General features: G+C 40.5%; 1 protein-coding gene across 1 annotated transcript in view; it reads left to right on the top strand.

The window, feature by feature from the left end:
- The first annotated feature begins 1400 nt into the window (after nt 1-1400).
- ATP13A4 (ATPase 13A4) overlaps nt 1401-22085 on the top strand; it is a 43950-nt gene continuing 23265 nt past the window's right edge. Inside the window, 15 exon segments of the mRNA XM_056498314.1 lie at nt 1401-1523; nt 8946-9119; nt 11511-11645; nt 13842-13912; nt 14004-14084; nt 14935-15004; nt 15830-15964; nt 16377-16449; nt 17090-17221; nt 18406-18576; nt 19012-19169; nt 20496-20504; nt 20627-20806; nt 21115-21176; nt 21900-22050. Of these exon segments, the coding sequence (XP_056354289.1) occupies nt 1461-1523; nt 8946-9119; nt 11511-11645; nt 13842-13912; nt 14004-14084; nt 14935-15004; nt 15830-15964; nt 16377-16449; nt 17090-17221; nt 18406-18576; nt 19012-19169; nt 20496-20504; nt 20627-20806; nt 21115-21176; nt 21900-22050 (1665 nt within the window). The 5' untranslated portion in view covers nt 1401-1460.

Here is a 22085-nt window from a genome sequence, read left to right as displayed (position 1 = left end):
TAAAATAGTAAGTTGAGAGGCTCAGAGCAAGTTGCAGTGGGAGGAAGGAGAGGATAGCACTGAAGATGGATCTGGAGAGAGCTTTGTTCCCCCTTGACCTCGTGCAATAAATTGCTTTACACAGCTTAGTACAGATATATCCTTGTCAGTCCAGCCTCTGGTCTGGCCTCCTTTGGGAAATGTTCTAGGTGTCAAAGTGAAACAACTTGGCTCCAGTGCTTATCACCAGCATTTTCAAACATATCTGTCCCTGTACTGTGCATAGGTGCACATCTGTTTGTATTAACTGGCCTAATTCCTTCATTTTCTCTTCTCTGTTTCCTGCATTCTCTGTTTCAGTTTCTCTGAGCCTGCCCACTGGAAGATAGGCAGTGGTCTTTCCTGTTGCTTGAGATATGGAATTATACAAGTCCATGCCTTGTGGCAGCAAAATGCTGAGGAATAGGACCTAACTTGATACCTCTTGATCTGGTTCAGTCACCCCAGAAGTAATGTTTTAGTTTTCTTAACATACTTGCTGGAAGAACAGGTTTGCCTTTCCTGACTTCACTTCTAAAATATGTCTTGTGTAACTTCTTGAAAAGTAGCAAAGTACGAGGAAATAGTAGTGAAATGGGAATGAATCACAAAAGTAATCAGCAAATGCAGCCCAAAAAAAAGGAGGTGGTAAAACTCTCAGTGTTGTTTTCCTGCCAGCTTCCTTTTGGCTCTGATTTAAAGGTCAGAGACATCTTATCCAGTTTGCTTACTGACATAATTGGGAAACTCCGGTTTTCCCCAGAAGTAAATAAATAACCTCAGTGATGTCTCCCAAAGCTATATAGTGAGGTCAGAACACATTCTACATTCTATTCTCAATAATGAATAAAGGTCCTGCTGAATCCTGACACACAGTCAGTGCATAAATCCAGCTGCAGAACAGGGGCCCCTTTTTACAGTGCCAGAGCTTGATTTATTTTCCACGGATATGTGGGGATCACTGCTGGACACTTAGTTCAGACTGGTTGCTAAGAGTGTTAACAACAGTAATGCCTATTTTTGTTTCTTATTTGGACACACTCCTGGGCTCCAGTGATTCCATAATCTCATGAAGAAAAATACTTCCCCTCTTGCCCTCCCCTAAAAGTTTTGTGCCAACACTTGCTTGCACCTACCAGAGTTACGCTCTGGAGTCATATTGTGGCAAACACTTGTAGGATCGAACTTCTTCTTCCCTGCATTGTTTTTGAGTGAATTCTGCATGAACCCTCACAATTGCAAAACTCCAGCAACAGAATGGAGGGAGGAGGGATGAAGTGTTACCTGCTAACCCCAGAGAGGGAGGAGCTCCCTACTTCAAACATCATCAGAATTATAAGGAAGGTGTGTACTTAGAGCACTTCCTCAATGTAGAAGTTCAAGCACACTATGCTGAAGACCTGTCCTGAGGGTGCTGTAGAAAGTCTCCAGAGGGTCATTTCATGGGGGAAAATCCTGCCAAGAACCATTATGCACAGCTTAACCAGGGAGAAGAGAATGAGATGGTGAGTTGTATCTCTGTCTAGGTCTTTCTCAGCTTGAAGCAGAAGGTAGCACGTGCAATAAAATGCTACAGACTACAATTGAGTTATGGCTAGTTGGGGTATTTCCCTGATAGAAACATACAGTTAAAAGGGATATATATATATTTTTTTTAGCAGAAAGAAAATAAGGTTGGTTGTGTCCATTGGATTTAAGTGGTTAACCCCTCCAACAGGGGATGATGGCTCAACAGATTATTCATGTGGTGTTATAAATGTAGATGGAGGTGGCTTAATAGGAGCTTTGAGGGATGGGCAAGGCCAGAATCCCCAACTGTTTGAGAGCTGGATCTCCAGGATCAGCTCCAGTTAGAGGACTGGAAACCTTGGCTTTCTCCAAAATATAAGAACACCTGTTATGTTTGCATAAATTACTGGCAAATGTGGTCTGTTGAATTGCCAACACTATCTTAGAAGCTGGGATTCCTAAATACAGAACTACTATATTTATTTCCAGAGTTTCCCAGGGAGAAATATGTTTGCATGCTATTTTGTAACCTCTGTAATAAATCCTATGTTTACACAAAATCTCTGGTCTCCTGCGTGGCACTGCTTTTAAATATCAATGCTAGTGCACGTTTGGAGTGAATTCAGTGTTTCTGTGAGTCATAAGTATCTATTCACATGGATTCTGTCCCTCTAACATATTCTGCTGGAGATGTCAGATGGATGATGCAGCTGTAAAACCTGCAGTTCTTAGGCATATCTGGTAAATGCAGTGCTTCACAAAATTCCTGTGCTGCAGAGCCACTGGAGCGCTGCTGTGAGTGCCTGCAGGATTTCAATAACAAAGCTATTGAAACACAGTCACAAGTTGACACAACTTTCACTTTCAGAAATCCTGGAGAAGTCTTCAAAATCTCCTGACTGAGATTCCTGTTCTAGTGAAAGAGATTGTGTCACGCGCAAACATGGATACCTGTAATCTTGCAAAGAAAAATGTAGAATTTCAGACAGCTCTCTCAGCCATCCAGGGAAGGGGAGATGCCATATTTTGCGTAATGCGAACCTGGGGAATGCAGTAGAGAGTCACCCAGCAGCATGAGCTGAGCAGCGCAGGAAGCACAAGGCACTGGCTCCGAGGGTGGGGACTAATTAGCTCCGTGCAATGCGGAACCCGACTGGCTCCACCGCCCGGTTTCTAAACCTGCTGGCAGCACCCTGCTCCTGGCTCTAGCCCTGGTGCTGATGTGCCACTGCTCCCCAGCTCCAAACAGCTGCTGGATTTGTGCCTCTGCTCCACCCTGCCCTGTCCTTCTAGGACTATAAACACCCTGTCGTGCTCTCACCGCTACTGCTGCTGTCTGTAGCAATGCCAGAATTGAGCTGGAGCTAATTAGGTTTAAGTGGATTGTCTGGTGCTGTGTACATCACACTATTGTACCCTGAATGTTCACTTCCAGCTGGACATTGCTGGGAGATCCAAGCTCTGCTTGTATGGAGCCAGTTATCCCAAAGATGTTCACTGTTTCTCACAAGTATCATACTGAGCCTATGTGTCCTTACTCTGGTGCTCAGGGATCTGCACTGTAAATCTGAGGTTTTCCATGCACAGCTGCTGTGTGTGTCCAGTTGTTGAGTCAGTCTTCACTATGAATCCAGAGTGTCTGGTGGTTGCCATGCTCTCCATGCCTTCAGTAAGTATGATCAGCGCTCATTCACCTGGGGTTCCCAAATGAAAATTGAAGAAAAAAGGCTTGGAAAGCACTTGAGTAGAAAATGCAATTAAAACTGTAGCCAAGTTATGCTAAATTAGGCAGGAATGTATATGTATTTGTTACATAGATGTAAGAGAGAAAAAAGTATGAGATAGAGGAGGATATCCCTGAGGATATATGAAGTTCTGTAAGAGGATAAGAAAAAAGCAACATGTGTATAGAAAAAAAGAACAGCTAATGTGTATTTGTGTGAAAGGAAAAAAAGAAAGTAGTATGTAAATGAGAGTAGTTGTGAAGAAAAAGAAGGCTCTCTTTATGTAGAGGACTGAAGAAGAATACATGAAGTAAAGAGAATTACTTTCTTTAAATTCAAAGCAATGAAAAATATTTTTAGATGTTGTTTTCAACAATCTACCTGAACCAAATTATTAACAAGCAGTTCTTGACTTCTCAAACAGCTGACACTGTGCAATTGCCAGTTCTTCCAGAGTGGAATAGTTCAAGTAATCTGAAAGCATGCAAGTAATTAATTTGAGCTCTGGATGTGCAATGCTTCCCTGTGCTGAACCAGCTGTCCAATTTGCTGAGGAAAGTTAAGGAACTCTAATATGAAAAAATATGTTGAAGTTTTCTTCTGTATTTCCATTTCTTGGTACAGCTGAGGTGCTGGATTATTCTGGATTTAAGAATAATCACTCTGACTTAGGAAATCTAACCTGTATATCCTTGTGTATGTCATTTGGATTACTTTACAATTTACAGTTTACTTAAATGAAAGTTCACTCTTCTGCTGTGCAGCTAAAACAGCAAAGTATATTCAGACCATGAGATAAACTCTCTCTCCATAAACATTTGTAGTACCAGAAAGATCTTATTAGTGTGAAAGAACTCTGGACACAGCAGCTTGCTTCAGAGAAGGCTTATACTATGCTTCCCTTCAGAAAAATCTGCTTGAAGATTTTGAGAAGAAGTACATTTACTGTGGAATATGAGGAGGAAGGAAAAACACAGCTTTATGCTCTCTGCCAATTTGATGTTCTTCTCTGCACAGCTTGGGAATAATCATTCCCTTTGCACAAAACCTAAAGTGTGAAGCTTAAGTCTTGCAGTGAAAAAGATTGTGATAGACTTTGACAGGCTGCTGCTTTGGGAAGGATTTGCCAGCAGCCTGTCTTAAGCATGTGTTTCCCCATTGAATGTGGCTGAAGGAATGGGAGAACTGCAATCAGTGAGCTGGTGAACCCCAGTTAACTGCTGCTTCTTTGCAGCTCTCCACCTCCTTTGAGTTGCCACAGTTCTGGAAGGAATCTGATAAAGGAATTTCATATATTTTGAATTTGAAAAATGTAACTTTTAGAATTGAAACAAAATCTGAAATGTACAATCTTGTTGCTAGTGGAACAATAGTGAATGTCACTACTGGTTTCAGAAAGAACAGGAACAAACCTCTGATGAAACAAGTTCAGGTTGGTAAGAATGAGATTCAGTTATTAAATTGCTTGTGAAACTTAGCCAGTCTTTCAAGTCTAATCCTATTATCTGTTGTTATAGCAACAGGTTGTTCATAATAGGGTACCTGGTGTTGGAGTTGCCAGAAATATGACCATTCACAACCACTGTTTAGTCTCCCTGATGGTAGCTACAGGCTTTGTTTTCACCAAAGAAAAAAGTGCTTGAATTTGTTTGACTTTTGCATTTAAATTCTGCTGTGCAGATGACCTGGCAGTTGGAGGCAATTTTTCTTTCAAACATAAGTAACAAAGACTTGCTGGACACTAGAGTGATAAGCCCTTGAATGCTGGCATTGTGTGACTGTAAAAGCAGCTAAGAACCTTACTTGCCAACTGAGCAGGTCTGGCAGCTTTTTCTGTCCAATAATCCTGGCCCCTTCTTAGACCCTTCACTCACAAGTCAAGCCACTTTGCTACAGGCACTCCTGGGACTGTTGTGAGTCTCAAGAGAGAAGAGATGTTAACAGATGAGGAAACAAAATTTTACTATACACTACAATTTATTAAAAGTTTTTTTATAGTGATGAGATGAACACTGTATACCAGGCTATTTTGTATTGATGTTTCCGCCTATGAGCTAATGAGACCTTTGGAGTCTTATAGACAGCTAGTCTTCACTTTATTTCCCACCATTTCCTAGTCTGGTGCACTCAAGAGCCCAGATTATTTGACTGTGAACTCTTTTATATTCCAAATACACTCATTGAACTCTAATAACTTGTTCATGCATTAGAAAAGTTGTCAAGGTGCAAATCTGTATTCATCAGACCCTGTTCAGAAGAAGCATGTCTGCACCAGCACAACAAATGAAACACGGCAAAAGTTATTTCCTTAACAACACAAAACTAACCTGACATGCTCTCGCTGCCGTCCTCTCACAGGACTTCTGCCAGCCTTGAAGGTATTGTGGACATGCATTTGCTTGGAGATCTTTGTAGCAGATGCCAAGTGAATCCTAAATAAGCTTCAAGAATTTCTAAACCTGAATTACTCTAAGTCGTTCATGTTGCTAAACAAACCTGTGCCATGTGTATGCCTCTTCCTCCCTTCTTTATGCACATTGTGGATACCTCTGTTGTGGGTGTAATATGCACCTTTTTTGTGGAAGATAAGAGTTTTGAGAATTCCTTCTAAAGAATTTAATTTTGACTTATCTGACAAGTGAGAAGTTTCTTCTTCAACAAGGAGTTATTCATGTATTAATTTTTTTTATGAATGCAGCATTCATTGCTATAATCTTTCCAACTGAAAGCACAGGGCCAGAAAAAACTCCCCAACCTAACAGAACATTCTGTACTGAAGTTAAGCATGAAAGGTTCTGGCTCAGGGAGTTTTGGCACAAGTCAAATTTGGAGCTCAGTCTATTTCCCTGCCTAGCTTTACTTCTCAGTGACGTAGCCCAGGTGACACTGCTCCAGAGATTTCCAAACCATGGGAAATTATTTGCTTTGGCTATAGATTCCTTCATGGACATTCAGATGTATCAGTTAACTATTTTATTCTTTATTCTTTCCCAGCTTAGTCCTTATAGAACTCCTGAACAGCCATATTCAGAAATGTCACACTCATCAAGACATGAACCTACAAACCTGAACCAACATCTCTGTTCATATGGCAAATCATGCCCTTGAAGGGTCAGAACAGCTCAATGGTATCCCTCTATCTATCTGTCTCTCTGTCTGTCTCAGAAAAGTCCCTTGTTCTCTTGTGAGAAGCAGCAAGATCCAGAACACAGGGTAATGGATATCTTAAAGAGCACAGTCTTTTCTTCCAGGATGAGCTGTTTTCCTTGTTTGCCTCTCTTCTATATTTCATGATGAGGAATATTGATGCATGCTTGGTTCTGGAATGTCTTGGAATCTATGGATTCAAATCACTTTTTGAGTTGAAACTACTTTTCATATATTCGTGCATGATTTTCTAGGCAAAAATACAGAGAAATGCAGAGTTTGCTCTAGTTTTTCGGTTATGTTGTCATTGAACATTTCAGTGGAGAAGAGCACTGCCAGCAGAAGATGGTCCCAAATGACTGCCAATCATATGCAGAGCATCCACCCTGTCTCTTCTTAATTTGATTAGTACAGCCTTACTGACTTCTCAGACATTGGGTGTAAGACACAAAAACTGAAAATTAAAGGAATGATTCATGGGCAGGAGCAAGATGCACATGGCAGCAATCCTGTTCTTCCCCACCCTGATATTCATGCCCATCCCAATTAGAAAATTCTATTCCAGTTATTCCAGGTCCAGCCATATACTGAAGGAAGTCCAAAGGTGTGTTCTATTAACAGTTCTTCCCTTAGGCATCTCTGTCTCCTTGGGAGATCCTTTGCCTTGCTGACAAGCTGTAAAGTCTGGATCCAAGCATCTGGAACCTGCTAGTAAGCAATTGCTATGAAGAGTACATTCACACTGTCTTATGTACTGTTCTGTATGCTGGTGCTGGCACTATTTTTTTAACCTTTTTATTAAGGTTACAGCTAAAGAGAATTGAATGGAGACTCTCTACCTTTATAGGAGCATGTCAATTTTAATAGCACATGGCTGCCACACCAACTGCTTCCTAGCAACCTTGCCTGTCTGCTGTCCTCCATGGGCTTCCTTCTCCCAGCTGCAGAGTTGCCTTTTTCTCTTGATCTGCTCAGAGGTTGTAGAAATCTTTGAAAATGCTGTATGTGCATCTCATAGGTGGTATAACCAGGTTCTGTGCAGTGCAGGCCACTTTCCTGTGTTGTTTACTGTACTTTTTCCTCACAGTTGCCAACTTCTTCCCCTTGGAAACCTCTTGGAGATTGCCTGGGATTACAGAGTGTGTCTTTTGGAGAATGCTACAGAGCAGGTGTGCTGAGGCAGCATGTGGAACCACAGGGCAGGGCCCTGTTGTTATATTTCACATAACAAGCAAAGACATCAGCACAGAACCAGGAATTATGCATTAGTCATCCTTACAATTACATTGCCTTTTCTTCTCACCTTATAAATGGATCTTGCAATATCTGCAGCTGCAGATATCTGATCCTCAGATGCAGATTGTACAGTTGCTTCAGATATACTTGGAAGAAGGGAATTGAGGAACCTTAACCCTTATGTTAGCAAATTCTCCTGGTCACCTAATGTAATTGCAGCTCTGAAATCTCCCATCTTAGCTTAGGCTGCATCTCCTCTATAAATTCACTGTATACATTTCATTTCAAGTTTACTAAGTCCCTGCTAGCAGTACTGGGAGGAAATTTGGTTGTGGTACCAAGGCCTGCAGCTCTTGAAATGTAATGCTGACAGACATCTCTTTGATGTTTTGGGCAAGTCACCTTGCCTCACAGTAACAATTTCCCTAGCTTTAAAAATGAAATAATAATGCCTACTCATACAACTAAAATGAGTAACTTCCTTTGGCCCTCTGAATGCATAAAACATTTTGCACGTGTTCATTAGATGTTCTTACTATTATTATTATTATTATTATTATTATTATTATTATTATTATCATTATTATTATTATGATTATTATTATTATTATTATTATTATTATTATTAACTATTATATGTTAGGCAAATAGCACATTGGCAAGCTCCAAAATTCCCATACTGGAGCTGTCATGGAAGATGGCAACAGCTACAAAAGCTGTGTCTGTGCCAAGCTGTGCACAGCAGCTTCAGCTGGTGCAGGCACACAGTGTCATTCAGCACCAAGCAGATCCACTGGCTGAGTCTCTGAAGTGTAGGTACATTAGTGCAGACCACTGCTAGAGTAGGGGAGCAGCCCTTCTAATGCAGCAGCTCTGTACTGATCGCTCACATTCCCCTGGTGCAAATGTACTTAAACTCTTCAGCTGTCTGACCCTTAAAAGAGCTGGCCATCAAATCTGAATTCCTGGCTTGGAATAAAGGTTTGAACCTCTGTATTTTGTTATCATTCCTTCTCATGCACACACAGAACAGTGTCTCATGCTGAGTTGCACAACTACGTAAAAATAGTGGTAAGGCTACAAAAATCTGGATTTTTGTGGAGATAGATGAAAAGTTCTGTTGAAGATGCAAATTTTTGGTAATCATGCTTATGACACACAAAGTAGCCAAATAAAGTTCTAGAGCTTGTTTTTCACAGCACCATACCTAACAGTACCTATGGGAGAGCAGTGAATGACAGGAAGGTATAGTATTCCAGGCATTTCTTTAGGAGAAATAGTAATGATTTTTGTCTTCTCTTTGATGTACAGGACATATTTGGCTACAAAACTCAAGGCTGTCGAAAGGCTTTGTGCATTGCTGGATACATCTTGTCCTGTGGGGCTCTGAGGCTGCTGTTTTACTGGAAGCCAGAGTGGGATGTGTGGGTAAACTGCATCCGATGCAGCTTGGAAGAAGCAGATATTGTTCTGCTTAGAACAACAGTAGGTGCCTACTTTAATCTTTTTATTAATAGGTAGCTACTTGGAAGGTGAATTAACTTTAAGGTGGCTGAAATCTCTTACATTGCTGGTTTCCATTGTTGATTTAAAGAACTTCAAAGTATTCCACAAATTATGTCTATGATGATGATAGGAATGGAGGGTTACACCTGATCAGACAAGGTGAAAGACATTGGGATGATAAAACCCATAATTCTGTAGTTTCAAAACTGTCATTTGCTCTCAGTCCTTCCTCCTCCCTTCTAGCATCCCTGTGCTTTTTACATTGTAGCCTGGTGCTCCAGATTCTAAAGCATCTGTTTGTTTGGCAGATCCTGTTTCCCTTACTTGGCTGTTCTGGCGAAGATGTCCCTCTCTGCCAAAATTTATTTTCTGGGCCAAATTAAAAATTTGTCTAGCAATGTCCCCAGCAGTGTCCAAGCATGTCATGAGGGATCAGTACACGGAAGAGGCCAAGCCTACACTGCTTGTTTTCTTGGCTCTATGTTTCCGTTTTCCATCAGCCCTTCCCCATCTCCAATAAGCTTGCAATCCTGCAGTTAATGCTTTCAGAGCTGGTACATTTTGCTGGTAGTTTCCTGACACAGGTCTCTGTCTGTTGAGGACTGAAGCCCTGCAACATATGCAAACCCTGGTTTTATTTTATGGAAGCTACTGCAACACTAAAGAAGCGAACTGAGACTTGGGTCTGAATCCCAGCTGAGCCTGAATACTCCAGAAGCTGGCAGGGTTGGTTTACTTCCAGAAATTTGATTTGTTCTGCTTCAAAGATTCCTGAACAATGGCACTTTCAATGTTTGCAATTGCAAAATAAATCACTTTCTGCCTCCATGTTTCAGCTGCCTTCTTAAATGAGCAGAGCAGCATGTAGTTAAAATCCCAGGTTTTGAAAATCACAGATTTGCCTGTTGAATACTTTATAATGAAACAATCTGCATCCTAATAGTCTGGGGGTATGTTTTTTCTTTTATTAAAAACATTATATTAGGCTTAATATCCCTTTTAAATCTTCAATTTAGTTTGCATTAATAATTACCTGTTCTTGTGTGTAATTGTAAAAAGATGTGCCATGCCAAGCACTTTTCAAATAAATTAGTTTTTAAATGATCCTTTGTGTAATTAAACAGGAATTGAGTCATATTGTACATTCTTGTTATCAAGAGTCTTTCTCAAATATGCTCTGGGTGTTTGAAAATTTAAGATTTCCTTCATGATTCTTTGTGTTGAAATGACAGTTTTGTTTTGCTACATTCTGATTATATCAGTTCTCAAATGTGATGCCTACTACTAATGAGGATACAAGTATTCTCATCAGCTCGATCCTTGGAATTATCTTTTGCTTCACATAAAACCTTAATTCTTAATTCATCATTATCTCTGCATTTGCAGTACAAGAGCCTATTAACTCACTTTTGTTATTGAATTTTGATTCACTTTAGTTCAAATGATGAGCACCTGTGTTATTCACTGGTTCCCATCTCAATCTGCATCCCAATGTCTACTCATTCTGAAATCTAAATTAAAGATAAATATCAGAAAATAAATGTTATTTTACTGAAAAGACCAGTTTAAGAAGAAAAGTGGGCAAATAAGATATATAAACATTATTAAGATTATTTTTTTGACACTTAAATTATTCCAAAGGACTCATATTTGGTACAGAAATCTTTTTTACTGTTCTCCTTTTCAATTGAAGTTTCATAACTGCAAAACTGCTCACACACAGAATGTAAGTCAGTCTCATAGTTGGCCTTAATGCATGTAGTTCAGTATTTGGGACTGAAACTTAGAACCTGGCTACTCATACAGTAGTTGCTCCAATCTCTCAGACTGTACTATCAACACTTGTTATCAGGCAGTTTTAAAGTTCAACTTACTTTAAAAAAATTGGGAAGGTCATGAACTCAGTTTGTGGTAAAAGCTTGACTAAGGTGCTGTAAGTGCTGACATGAAATGAAGTGTTAACTCAGGAGTGACTGCAAAGGCACTGGCACTGAACACCCGTTTTGCAGCACAGCGCTGTGTTCCTTTTGATCTTCCCTTTAGAGCACGGTCACTGCATCTCAGACTGTCCTGTGCTCTTTGCCTGTCCTGGATCTTGACCTGGGTGTTCACATTCCATCCTTATCAGTCAAACACCAGACCTGTGGTCACTGAAGTATTTACAGTATTCACATTTCGACAGGACAGGGGTTCTGTTCCTCTTCTAATGATTTTTCTCTAAGTCACAAGTGTTGGGAGGCTTCTGTTGGCTAATCCTTAATAAAAGCCACAGTAGTGCTCTAGAAAGGCTACTGTAATTACTGACCCCAAGATGAAAGTGAATTTGGTCTGTGTTTGGTGAAAATTGTGAAACTTCTCTTCTGTACTCAGGATGATTTTCGGATTTATTCTCGTAAGACTGTGACATGGATCTCTGTGTCTGAATTAATCAAAAGTAGATCAGATTATCCAGCCACTGAGGAAGACTCAATCTTCAGCAAAGCCATAATGAAGCCAAGTTTGCAAGTAAGTAAAGTATTCCCTGCAGCATCTGGGAGATGATGGCAGATCTCAGCCATGCTTCATGGAGTAAAAGTGATCTGTGAAACACGTCCAGCTAAGAATCTTGCAGCTTGAGGAGCACAGTGAGCTGTGGAAAAAGAAGAGAACTGTACTCAACAGTACTTTCCTCTGTAAAAATCCTCTCCTTTTTTCTGAGGGTTATGAAATGGGAATTCTTACTATTTCTGAGAGAAATTCTGTGTTATAAGTAGGAAAGCTTCAGAGACTGGGGTTGGCAGTGGAGAATCAGAGTTCCAAAGGAAAAAAGCATTCCTGGCATAGAAATAAGGAATTTAGGGGTAAATGTGTCTGAAAGGAGACTGTGCAGAACTGGGCGCAGCTCCCCAGTAACACGAAAACAGAGATGAATGCAGCTGATGGGGAATAGAACAGAAGAGTGCCTGAGCTACACATTTTGCTTCCTTGCCTTTGTATGCACCAATTCGTCCTTTAAAGTGCATTTGCTGGAGTCAGGTAAACAGGAGTCACTGTTAATTGTTCTTGCAAAAATGAATCCTGATCTTTGCCAGTTCCGAGGATTTGAGATCCCAGGGAGACACTGGGGAGAAGGCAGATGATGGATTGATCCAAGCAGATCTCAATGTCCCTCATGAGCTGAGTAAATGTAATTATCCCATGTCTAAAACATGTACCAGACAGTTCAGTTATGTGCCTTGATTAGCATTACCTGTTAAGCTGTGTGAGCAATAGGAATGCAAAATCATTACATTTGTTAATATCTGGCTCTTAATTATAGATGCTAGAGCACTACACCAAGGAATTCAGAAAAGAGCTATTTTCCCTTTCAGGAAATAAATTTCTAACTTATTGGAATTTCTTTTTATATCTGCAACAATTTTTAGTAAATAATTTCAATATAAACTAACTTTCTCTGAGCAAAGCTGTTGCTATTTCCACTGTGGACATTTATTAATGTACATAGGAAAGTTTAGTGCCAACTAGTTTAATCAACTGGCACAATATGAAGAAAGTGGAGGTAGGTCCGTAACATTCTTTTGAGGATCAAATTACTAACATAAAAAAGCCAAATATAGCCTCAAATAATAGGCCCTTTGAACACCACTTTCATATCAATCAAAACATCTAGATAGAAAAGACCAGATTTCAAAGCAGCAAAGAGAGAAATGTTTAACCCTTCCCTAGCAACTCAAAAGCCCCTAGTTATAAGTCAGTTATAAAGTGTTTTTGCCATTTAAGCCACCTGAGTCCACAGAGTTGTGTGTAGTGCCCAAGAACTGTCCAAGCACCTCTTCTGACAGGGAGCTGAGTCCCTCGCTTCCCACTCCAGTTTTTAGCATTGCAGATATTGCAGCCTCCTATTGCATGAATCCCTGACTTCACACCTCTTGTTGAGTTAATGACTGTGGTTATGGCTCCATTTTGAGTCAGTGGATGAGCTGAGTCTAGATTTCATTGGCCTATAATAATGCTTATTGTGCTGGGTAGGGAAGAGTCCCCTGGAGCTGATTTCTTTATCACTCATGTATACAGGTGTATAGCACTGCCTTCTGCCAGCTGATAGGAAGTGCCATTATCTCTAATAGGCTTTGTTATTGTTGTACAGGACAGGACAGACTACTCTTGCAAGTTATAGATGACAGCATGTGTTCTTAATGGGTAACTGCTCTGCAAGGGCTTAGCATTAGCAGTGATTCATTATCCTGGGATGGCCTTTCTTGTCTGTTGGCACATCTGTTTAGGACTCAGAACCATGCTTGGAAATGGCCCAAAGCCCCTTGCATTTCCCAAAGCCAGACAGAAGACAAGGGAGCTGTTGGCTGAAGACAGGCTTTTTCAGCTGCTTGTGTACCCACCATGGCATCAGTGATCTCTTACATTCATTCTGTGAGATCAGAGTGAGGAATATTCCTTTCTTCACAAAGAAAACTGCTTTGTACTTGCTTGACCTAAAGATCTGTAAATCTTACTGGAACCTGCACTGAGGTGGGGATCCCAATCTATAATTCAGCTAGGGAGTCAGTGTATGCAATCCTGTCTTCTCTCCCTCCTTGCCCACATAAAACTTCCTTTATCTGTGCTTGACCCCAGTGAGGATGTCAAGATGAGTTCTGTGAGCAAGTCTCAGAGTATTTTTGTTTGCTGTGTTGCATGTGTTATTGTCCCTGTTTTGTTTTCCAGGTAAAAGCTATCCAAGTACAAAAGATCCGCTATGTCTGGAATATCTATGCAAAACAGTTCCAGAAAGTTGGGTGAGTTCACTGCACTGGTTGCACAAGTCTCTGAGGAAGTCAAATATCTTTGTGAATAATGCCTAAGGAAAACACTCCTTTTCTATTTCAGAGTCCTAGAAGACCACTACACTTGCTCAGCAATGCATGATAAGTTTGGTTTTGGTCTCACCTGCAACGAACAGAATGTCAGGTACACATTTTAAATCATGAACACTCAATGTATGGATTTCAAAGAGATGTAAATTCCTTCTGTTGGTGCACTTCCCAGGAGTCTTTTTGTGTATTTATTAATATGCACATAATTTTAGATGAAACAGCTGAGCATAGAAATACTGAATGAAAAGGGCTAGAGAATGTTTTTTATTCTTTGTCAAAGTTTTTGAAGTGTCTCAGTATTCATCACTGTTATTGTTCTCAATCAGAAAATAACTATGTCCTGTAACTAACTTTAAGCAGTTTATTTGGAATAAGAGAGTCTCTGTGAAAGAGTGTGGATAAGTTGTGTGTTTGCTTCTTCGCTGGTGCTCCAAATTGACTAGTTCTGGTCATTAGACTTATTCTCATAAACTACTGTATCATTAAGTAAGTTACAGAATAGGTATTTCTGAAACTGCTAAATAGAGAATTAATCTTCAGCTGATTGAATACTGAAAATCCAGCTCCTGACCTCAGTTCGTGTCAAATCTTACATTCCAATCACTCTTAACTTTTTGCAAAATTATTTGGGTTTGGATCATTTAGTTTTAGATGCAGAATTCATTTGTTTATGGCATTCCAAAGTAATTTTTGTATGATGGAAACATTTGCCGTAATACATTATGTTACACCACTTGTCTGCATAAGTAAATGTCACTGATACAGCCATCTTTTCTGATATTAGCACTGTAGGGATATTTAATTTTTTTTTCTTGAAGAATTATCCTCCCAGCCTTTAAACTGAGATCAAAAGAAGCTCTCAGGACTACTGAAATCTGCATTTTCTTGAGGGAGTGACATTGTCATTATTTTATCTGTGAGCGATATATCTTTATCCCCTACAGGAGAGTTATATGTGGGCCAAACACTATTGATGTTCCAGTGATCCCTATTTGGAAACTACTCATCAAAGAGGTTAAGCATTTGTGTTGCTTTTATTCTAAGCTGATTGGGAGACCATGTGTGACTATAATTGATTCTATATCTGATTTAATTTCCTACTATTGACTCTTCAAGCACATTTCTATTTCAAATCCTGTTGAAAGCTGTTCCATGAAATAATCATCAATTCATTCATTCTCTCTTGTTCCCTATGCTCCATCCCCATGCCTGTGTGTCAGCTTGGTATTTCTATGCATCTATGTCCTGGGAGCTCGTTCTATCTGCCTTCTGAGGGCCATTGAAGGTTTCCAAGCTGCACTGGAAATCAAATCTTCCAGACAAGGGCTGTCTCTTAATTAACAGAGGTTAAGTGAACAGCAGTACCTGGTAAATGCCTAAAGCTGCAGAGAGATCCAATGAGCTCATGATTTTGGGCACAGCACCTCACAAAGCACCAATATCTCATTCAGACAGGACCAGCCTATATGTGGCCTAAACAGGGCGTTTGTGGCTGTGTGCTTATAGCATGTGAGCTCCATGCTCACAGCACAAACTGCTCCTCTCTCTCTTTTGTTGTTCCTGTTGTTCCTGTAAGAAGCAAGCAAAACAAAGGTTGGGCTGAGTCATTAACATTACAAATAATATCCCATTGTTCCATATTCTTTGGCATTTCTGTCAGATGAAGATGGTCTGACCTGATTAGACTAAAGTGACTTCTAAGGAAATAACAAAGGGGGTCAGAAGACACAGTACTTAATGTCTCTTATTCCAGACCTTTTCCAACAGGTTGGACTGTCTAGGTATACTGGGGCCATTTCACTGTGGCCAGCTCTTTACTATTACTGTCTCTCCAAACAGGTCCTAAATCCATTTTACGTGTTCCAGCTGTTCAGTGTGTGTCTGTGGTTTGCTGAAGATTACATGGAGTATGCCACTGCCATCATAGTCATGTCTCTCCTCTCAATATTTTTGACTGTATATGATCTTAGAAAGGTGAGACCTCTCACATTTTCCATGAGGCAGATTTGCTTCAAATATCTGGGAAAGGCCAGCATGTTACAACATGCACACAGTGCTACAAGACTTACTCAGAGGTTTAGTCTTGTGACATGGTGTAGTAGCAGGTGCAATGGTCTGGTCTCCCAGTCATCATAATCTCTGTGTGGTACCTTACCCACATCCTCCCTTCCCCATTCCAGTGCTTCACTTTGTAACATTTTGTTATGCTCTCCATAATTAGGGTGGGGAATTTCTTTCTCTGTGCAGTTGCATAGTTCCTGGTAGAGCTGGTACCCGGTTTCTGAAGGCTCTTATAACCACAAATAACAACAGGAAATAATTGTTAGTGGACAAATTGCATCATGTAAGTAAGATGTAACACTCTTATGTGTTCTTTGATTTATAGCAATCCATTAAACTGCACAGACTGGTTGAGTCTCATAACAACACCATGGTCACTGTCTGGAGAAATAAGGAAGGTGACTTCTCTATGCTTCTTTTTTTTAATGTGTTTTGTTTCTATAGCAATTTATATCAAACCCCAGCAAGTATAGTAACAGATTTATTCTAAATAGGTTTTTCTCTTCTGTTTCTCAGCTCAGCTAACTCACTTCTGCACAGAGAGTGAATTTGAGTTAGAAATATGCTGTGGCACATCAAACATTAATATTGAGTGCAACCTTAGCAGAAAATTGTCAGGAAAACTAAGTAATTTTTCTTAAAGCAGTGCTGACCTAGCTGACAACATACCCATTAAATGGCTGTAAGTCCACCTAATTGCTCCATGCAAAGTCTGCTCATTGTCAAGGTATCTAGAGCACAATCCAAAGACATGAAATCAAATTAAGAAATGTAGATCCAAGGCTTCTCAGTGAAGTCAGTGCATTGGAACAGTAACCATTGGTTGGGCTCCTGGGTAGATAAGGAGGAATTCTACAGTTGGAACTGATGCCTAAATATTTCTTAAATATTGGAGGTTGTATACGTAGGTCCTACTGTGGTTCTTTGTTTATCAGCCATTATAAGAATTCTATTCAGCAAGTAGTTTCTTGTATTTTTTTTTGCCTTGATACAGAGAAATATATGAAGCACAAAGTCTGCATAACTTGTCACTTGCAGGTTTCCAAGAGTTGGAATCACACCATCTTGTTCCTGGAGATATGCTGATTTTGAAAGAGGGCAAAACCCTTTTGCCTTGTGATGCCATCCTGGTCAGTGGGCAGTGCACTGTAAATGAAAGCATGCTGACAGGTACAGCTCCTCCCTCCCAGGCTTGCCACCTGAACCATCCTTGCCCCATGGCTTCAGCCAGTGGCACAGGACAGACAGTGTTACCATGGATATCCCTTTCTGTGAGACAGTCCATACCTGGCTGAGAAGGGGATTCTTTTGGTTCTATATAATAGAGATTGAATTGTTGTTCATTGTTTAAACAGACAATACAGACTTTAGGAAGGACAATTTATCCTTTTCTATCTTCCTGGTGTTCATCATTTAGAAAGAGGTGATCTGATTAGAAGGGAAAAAGTGGACAGTGCAGTGAGCAGGATAGGAGAAGAAAATGAATATGAAGCAAAGTTGTTCCTACACAGGTCCCACAGTCCCCTCTGGCTGCAGGGGTTTCTGTCACTCACTGGATGTGTCATCACTGCAACATCTTCAGCCTGTGGAGTGTCTGTCTAGCCCTCCAGATACTTAGCCTCATACTGCTGTGACAGCAGAGGAGGACACACCAGGTGGGAGAGGTCACTGAAAAGCAGAACTTTTGGTGCAGGAGGGGGTCACAGTTCTATTTCTTGTCTTTAAATTTGGTCTTAGTCTGAATCAAACTGAAGCTGACAGTTCTGAAATTTCATATAAATGAGAAATTCCAGAAATACCTTTCATTTAGAAAACTTCAGCTGTCACAAAATATTTCTTCTTCACCTTAGTGTCTGCTTTGACATAAATAGGGTATTTGTCACCTGTCAAGCACTGAGCTAAAGGCCCTCCTTTTTACTAGAGAAGGAAAATAGGGAATATCATGTTCCTATCTGCTTGAGGGAACTTGTAGTGACCTGCACATAAGGTTCAAATTAGGTAAACAGCTTATGGTCATTCAAAGGCAGTCATGCAACACCAGTTCAGGTCTCTTTTAAAGTCTCTACATCTACAGCCAGGTTTTGGAGTCTTTGGACTGCTTTCAGTTCTCTTATATGATTTACATGAAGCTGCTGTGCTGATGCAAAGGAAAACTCTTCTCTGACAGTCTGTTTGTTTGCTAGGCTTTGGGCTCTATTCACTCTGAAGATGTCAAAATAGAAAAGTAAAATGTCTGTAAACTGGTTTCTCTAGTAAATACCTTTGACTTACTGCCTCTGTCTAGGTACTTATTTGAAAGTCAGGCTGTTATTTAGTGTACTGCAGTTTTCCTCATCTGAGCTACTCTTCCCTAGGAGAAAGTATTCCTGTAACAAAGACCCACCTACCCCGAGCTGATAATTTCAAGCCCTGGAGAGTGTACTGTGCAGAGGATTACAGAAAACATGTCCTCTTCTGTGGAACAGAGGTCATCCAGACCAAGGCAGATGACAGAGGAGTAGTGAAAGCTGTGGTGCTGCGGACTGGTCAGTCAACACTTGAGTTCACTTTTCCTTCCATGATTTTTCTCACTGGAACAGTCTGACAGTATATCAAATCACATTAAATTAAAGGCACTAATCCATATTTGCAACAGACAGATGGAGAGTCATTATCCTGGACTGGGCTAAGTTATAATTCATTGTTTCTTTTTGTTTGGCAAAACTTCTACAAAAATTGCCAGCAAATAATTATGGAGAGGAATTTTGCTTTCCTTCTAAGACATTAAAAAAATACTCCCCCCTAAGACAAAAAAACCTCTTTTCTATACTCTGCAGATAAGGCCACATACACTGAAATGAAACACCTGGGCCTTCTTTCAAAAGTTACAGAAATGATGTATAATTTTGAAGCACTCCATTCTTTGCAGAGAATTCTTTGAAATATTTTCCCCTTGGAATGATTTTAATTTGTCTTTCCAGGTTTCAACACAGCCAAGGGGGATCTGGTGAGGTCCATTCTCTACCCTAAGCCCATGAACTTCAAGCTGTACAGAGATGCCCTGCGGTTCCTGATGTGCCTCATAGCATTTGCTGCCATTGGGATGATCTACACAGTGTGTGTATTTGCACTTAATGGGGTGAGTTACTAAATGCAGGAGTAATGGCTCACCTGAAACCCTTTTAAAACAGTTCACTCATTCTCATGCAATAAGGTCAATGTGAGAAGAGTTATACACTGTAAACAGTAGTTCTGCAAATTTTAAAGCCTAATGGACTTAGAACTTCTTCAGAAACTTTCAAGAAATCATTTCATGCCATGATAATTATCTACAATGTAAATTCCAAGTCATGAGCTGCAAGGTTGGTTCTGTAAGTCAGCTTTTGAGTGATTTTTCTCCTGGAGAATAATCTACAATCAGTTGGCTCAGAAGATTATTTCCCCTTACAATATCAAAGAAAGTGTTTATGAACATATTCTTGTGTCTGCTTTGCGGTTCTTCCTTTCCACCTTTTTTATTTATTTTTTTTTTTTAATTTAGCTTCCCCATTGTAATATGTAAAATACATGCTGATGCTATCTCAATCTCTGAGATTGTTTTGTCAATCTTTTAAGATTGAATCACAGGGTGTACTAAATGCTTTGTCTTCTGTGAGGGTTTATCTAAAGGTGGGTGGTTCCTACTTCATTGTAACAAAAAATAGATACAAAATATTATCAAATTTCTGTGTCCTGTGGTCTGAGACAGTATCAAAGAAGGGAGAACCAGAACATGACGGAAATTTGGCACGTCAGATGCAGCATGATTTGTGGTCAGTCTCAAGCTCAGGAGTAATAATAGTAGATGTCTGTGATGGTTTGCAAGTGTTTCTGAATTGCAGTGTCTCAGTCCTGGGACCCCAATTTGAAAAGCATTCAACTCTTTAGCATTCGTATCAATTACCCAGAATAACGGTGCCCACACCCAGCACCCTGGCAGTCGGTTTTACACTGATCTCTGAGCTCCCAAATTATAGATTGTTTTTACAAATGTAACTGCTACGTCCATACCTCTTCCTGCAGGTCAAAGCAATTTTCTTTCACAACTCCTAGAACATAAGGTTGGAAGAAATCATTAGCTCATACATTCTGCCCTCATTTCCAGCACCATCCCATATGTCTCACCTGTCACCTTAACGTGGAGTCCAGAGCTGTGCCTGTAGGCATTTGGATGAATGCCCATAAATAGCAGATTCCTGTGTGCTGTGTCATGGGAAAATGGGTTTGGCTGAGGGTGTAATGATCTAGCTGGCATGTTTGAACACATGTGTTTTGGAGGAGGCCATGAACTCTGCCTGGCAGGTTTGTTTGCATGGAGAATGGATGAAGACCTGGAGGCTGATCTTTAGCAGTGATGAGGCTTTAAACCTCTGGTTAAATCAAGCCTATTAATTTCTTAGGGAGATGAATACATAATGGACCACAGGCAGAAACAGTACAGCCTGGAGCACCTGCAGTGGAGGGGAGGAGGGATGAAGAGGGCTACACCCAGTGCAAGCAGCACTCCTTGCCACTCTTCCTGATAACTGTCCTTGTTATTATGTCAGGAGGAGGCAGGGAGAAGTGGTGAAGAAGGCTTTGGATGTTATCACTATTGCTGTCCCACCAGCTCTGCCAGCTGCCTTGACAACAGGAATCATTTATACCCAGCAGAGGTTGAAGAAAAAGGGCATCTTTTGCATCAGCCCACAGAGGATCAACGTGTGTGGACAGCTGAACCTTGTCTGCTTTGACAAAGTAATGGCTGTGTGGTGGCTGTGACCTCACTGGTAATGGGAACCATGATGGAGGTGGGAGGCTGAGGTTTGATTGAGCATTTCCATTATATTCTAGAAATGCAATGACCAGTACTGTGTACCTAAGTTCTTATTGTCTGAACAGAAGCTGGGGCAAATTCTTGTTTTTCTTGGAATCTAGGAATTGTCTGGTAGCCCTTTTGCTCTGCACCGTACTGGTATTTTTGGCCAGTAATTTTTTAAAATAAGTCTTGTATTTTATTGAAGCTCTCATGTGGGAAGTTAATTTAAATGTACATTTTAACTTAGACTGGCACCTTAACAGAAGATGGCCTGGATCTTTGGGGTTTGCTGCCCTCTGAGAGAAACTGGTAAGGCTCCTTGACATACCAATGGCATCTAAATTTGGTGGGGGTAATGGCTGGATTCTTCCACTAGGACCAAACCTGAAAAACAGTTATTGTTGAACAGTTAAGCAGTTTGAAGTTCCCCATGTTTCAATTTTAAATTTTATTTCTATATCCTCTGGGAAATGAATTGTTTGCCTTATCACAGGGGTCCTGCTCCGCATAAAATGATGCAACCACTGTTGCCACATTTGGCACAGCATGTCTGGGCAGACAGTGTTCAGTAGACAGGCTGGGTTAGATCTCAAAGCAGCAGTGAATCCCCAACCCTTTATGATGGGAAGTCAATGTTACCCACAAGATGCTCTGTTCTTCCAGTGGCACTGATTTTGCCCATTTATGTTTCCAGAAATGTGCATACACAGAGTTGCTCAAACTTATATCAGCTTCAGAACTTGAATCTTTTCACAAGCTTCAAGGAAGATATTTTATAATAATCTGTTCTTCTCTCCATCCCACTGGGCTCCCTAACTAGGCATAACACACCTGGTTTGAGCATGTGTATCCCAGCCTTAATAGGTGCATGAAAAGCAGCTGATGGGGGAGGACAAGTCCCCAGAACATGTGTGTGGTCTGGGCTCAGGATGGGACTTTAGCTGCTCCCAATTTAGGATTTTTTTTTTTTCTGTTAGTCTTACATTCTTTGGTGTTCTCTGAGAGGAACTTTTATGTTCTCTTTTGCTTTAGCTTTCAGGATATTCACAGTTTCCCTGCAGACCAGAGCCTGCCTTGGGGTCCAGTGTTCAAAGCACTGGCAGTTTGTCATTCATTAATTGTTTGGGAGGGCAAGATCCAAGGAGACCCGCTGGATGTGAAAATGTTTGAGGCCACTAACTGGGTAAAGCTGTGATTTGTTGTTATGCAAACAGTGGG

The sequence above is a fragment of the Oenanthe melanoleuca genome, chromosome 9, assembly GCF_029582105.1.
Source record: "Oenanthe melanoleuca isolate GR-GAL-2019-014 chromosome 9, OMel1.0, whole genome shotgun sequence".
NCBI classification, from domain to species: Eukaryota; Metazoa; Chordata; class Aves; order Passeriformes; family Muscicapidae; genus Oenanthe; species Oenanthe melanoleuca.
This window is presented reverse-complemented; position numbering and strand designations above follow the sequence as displayed.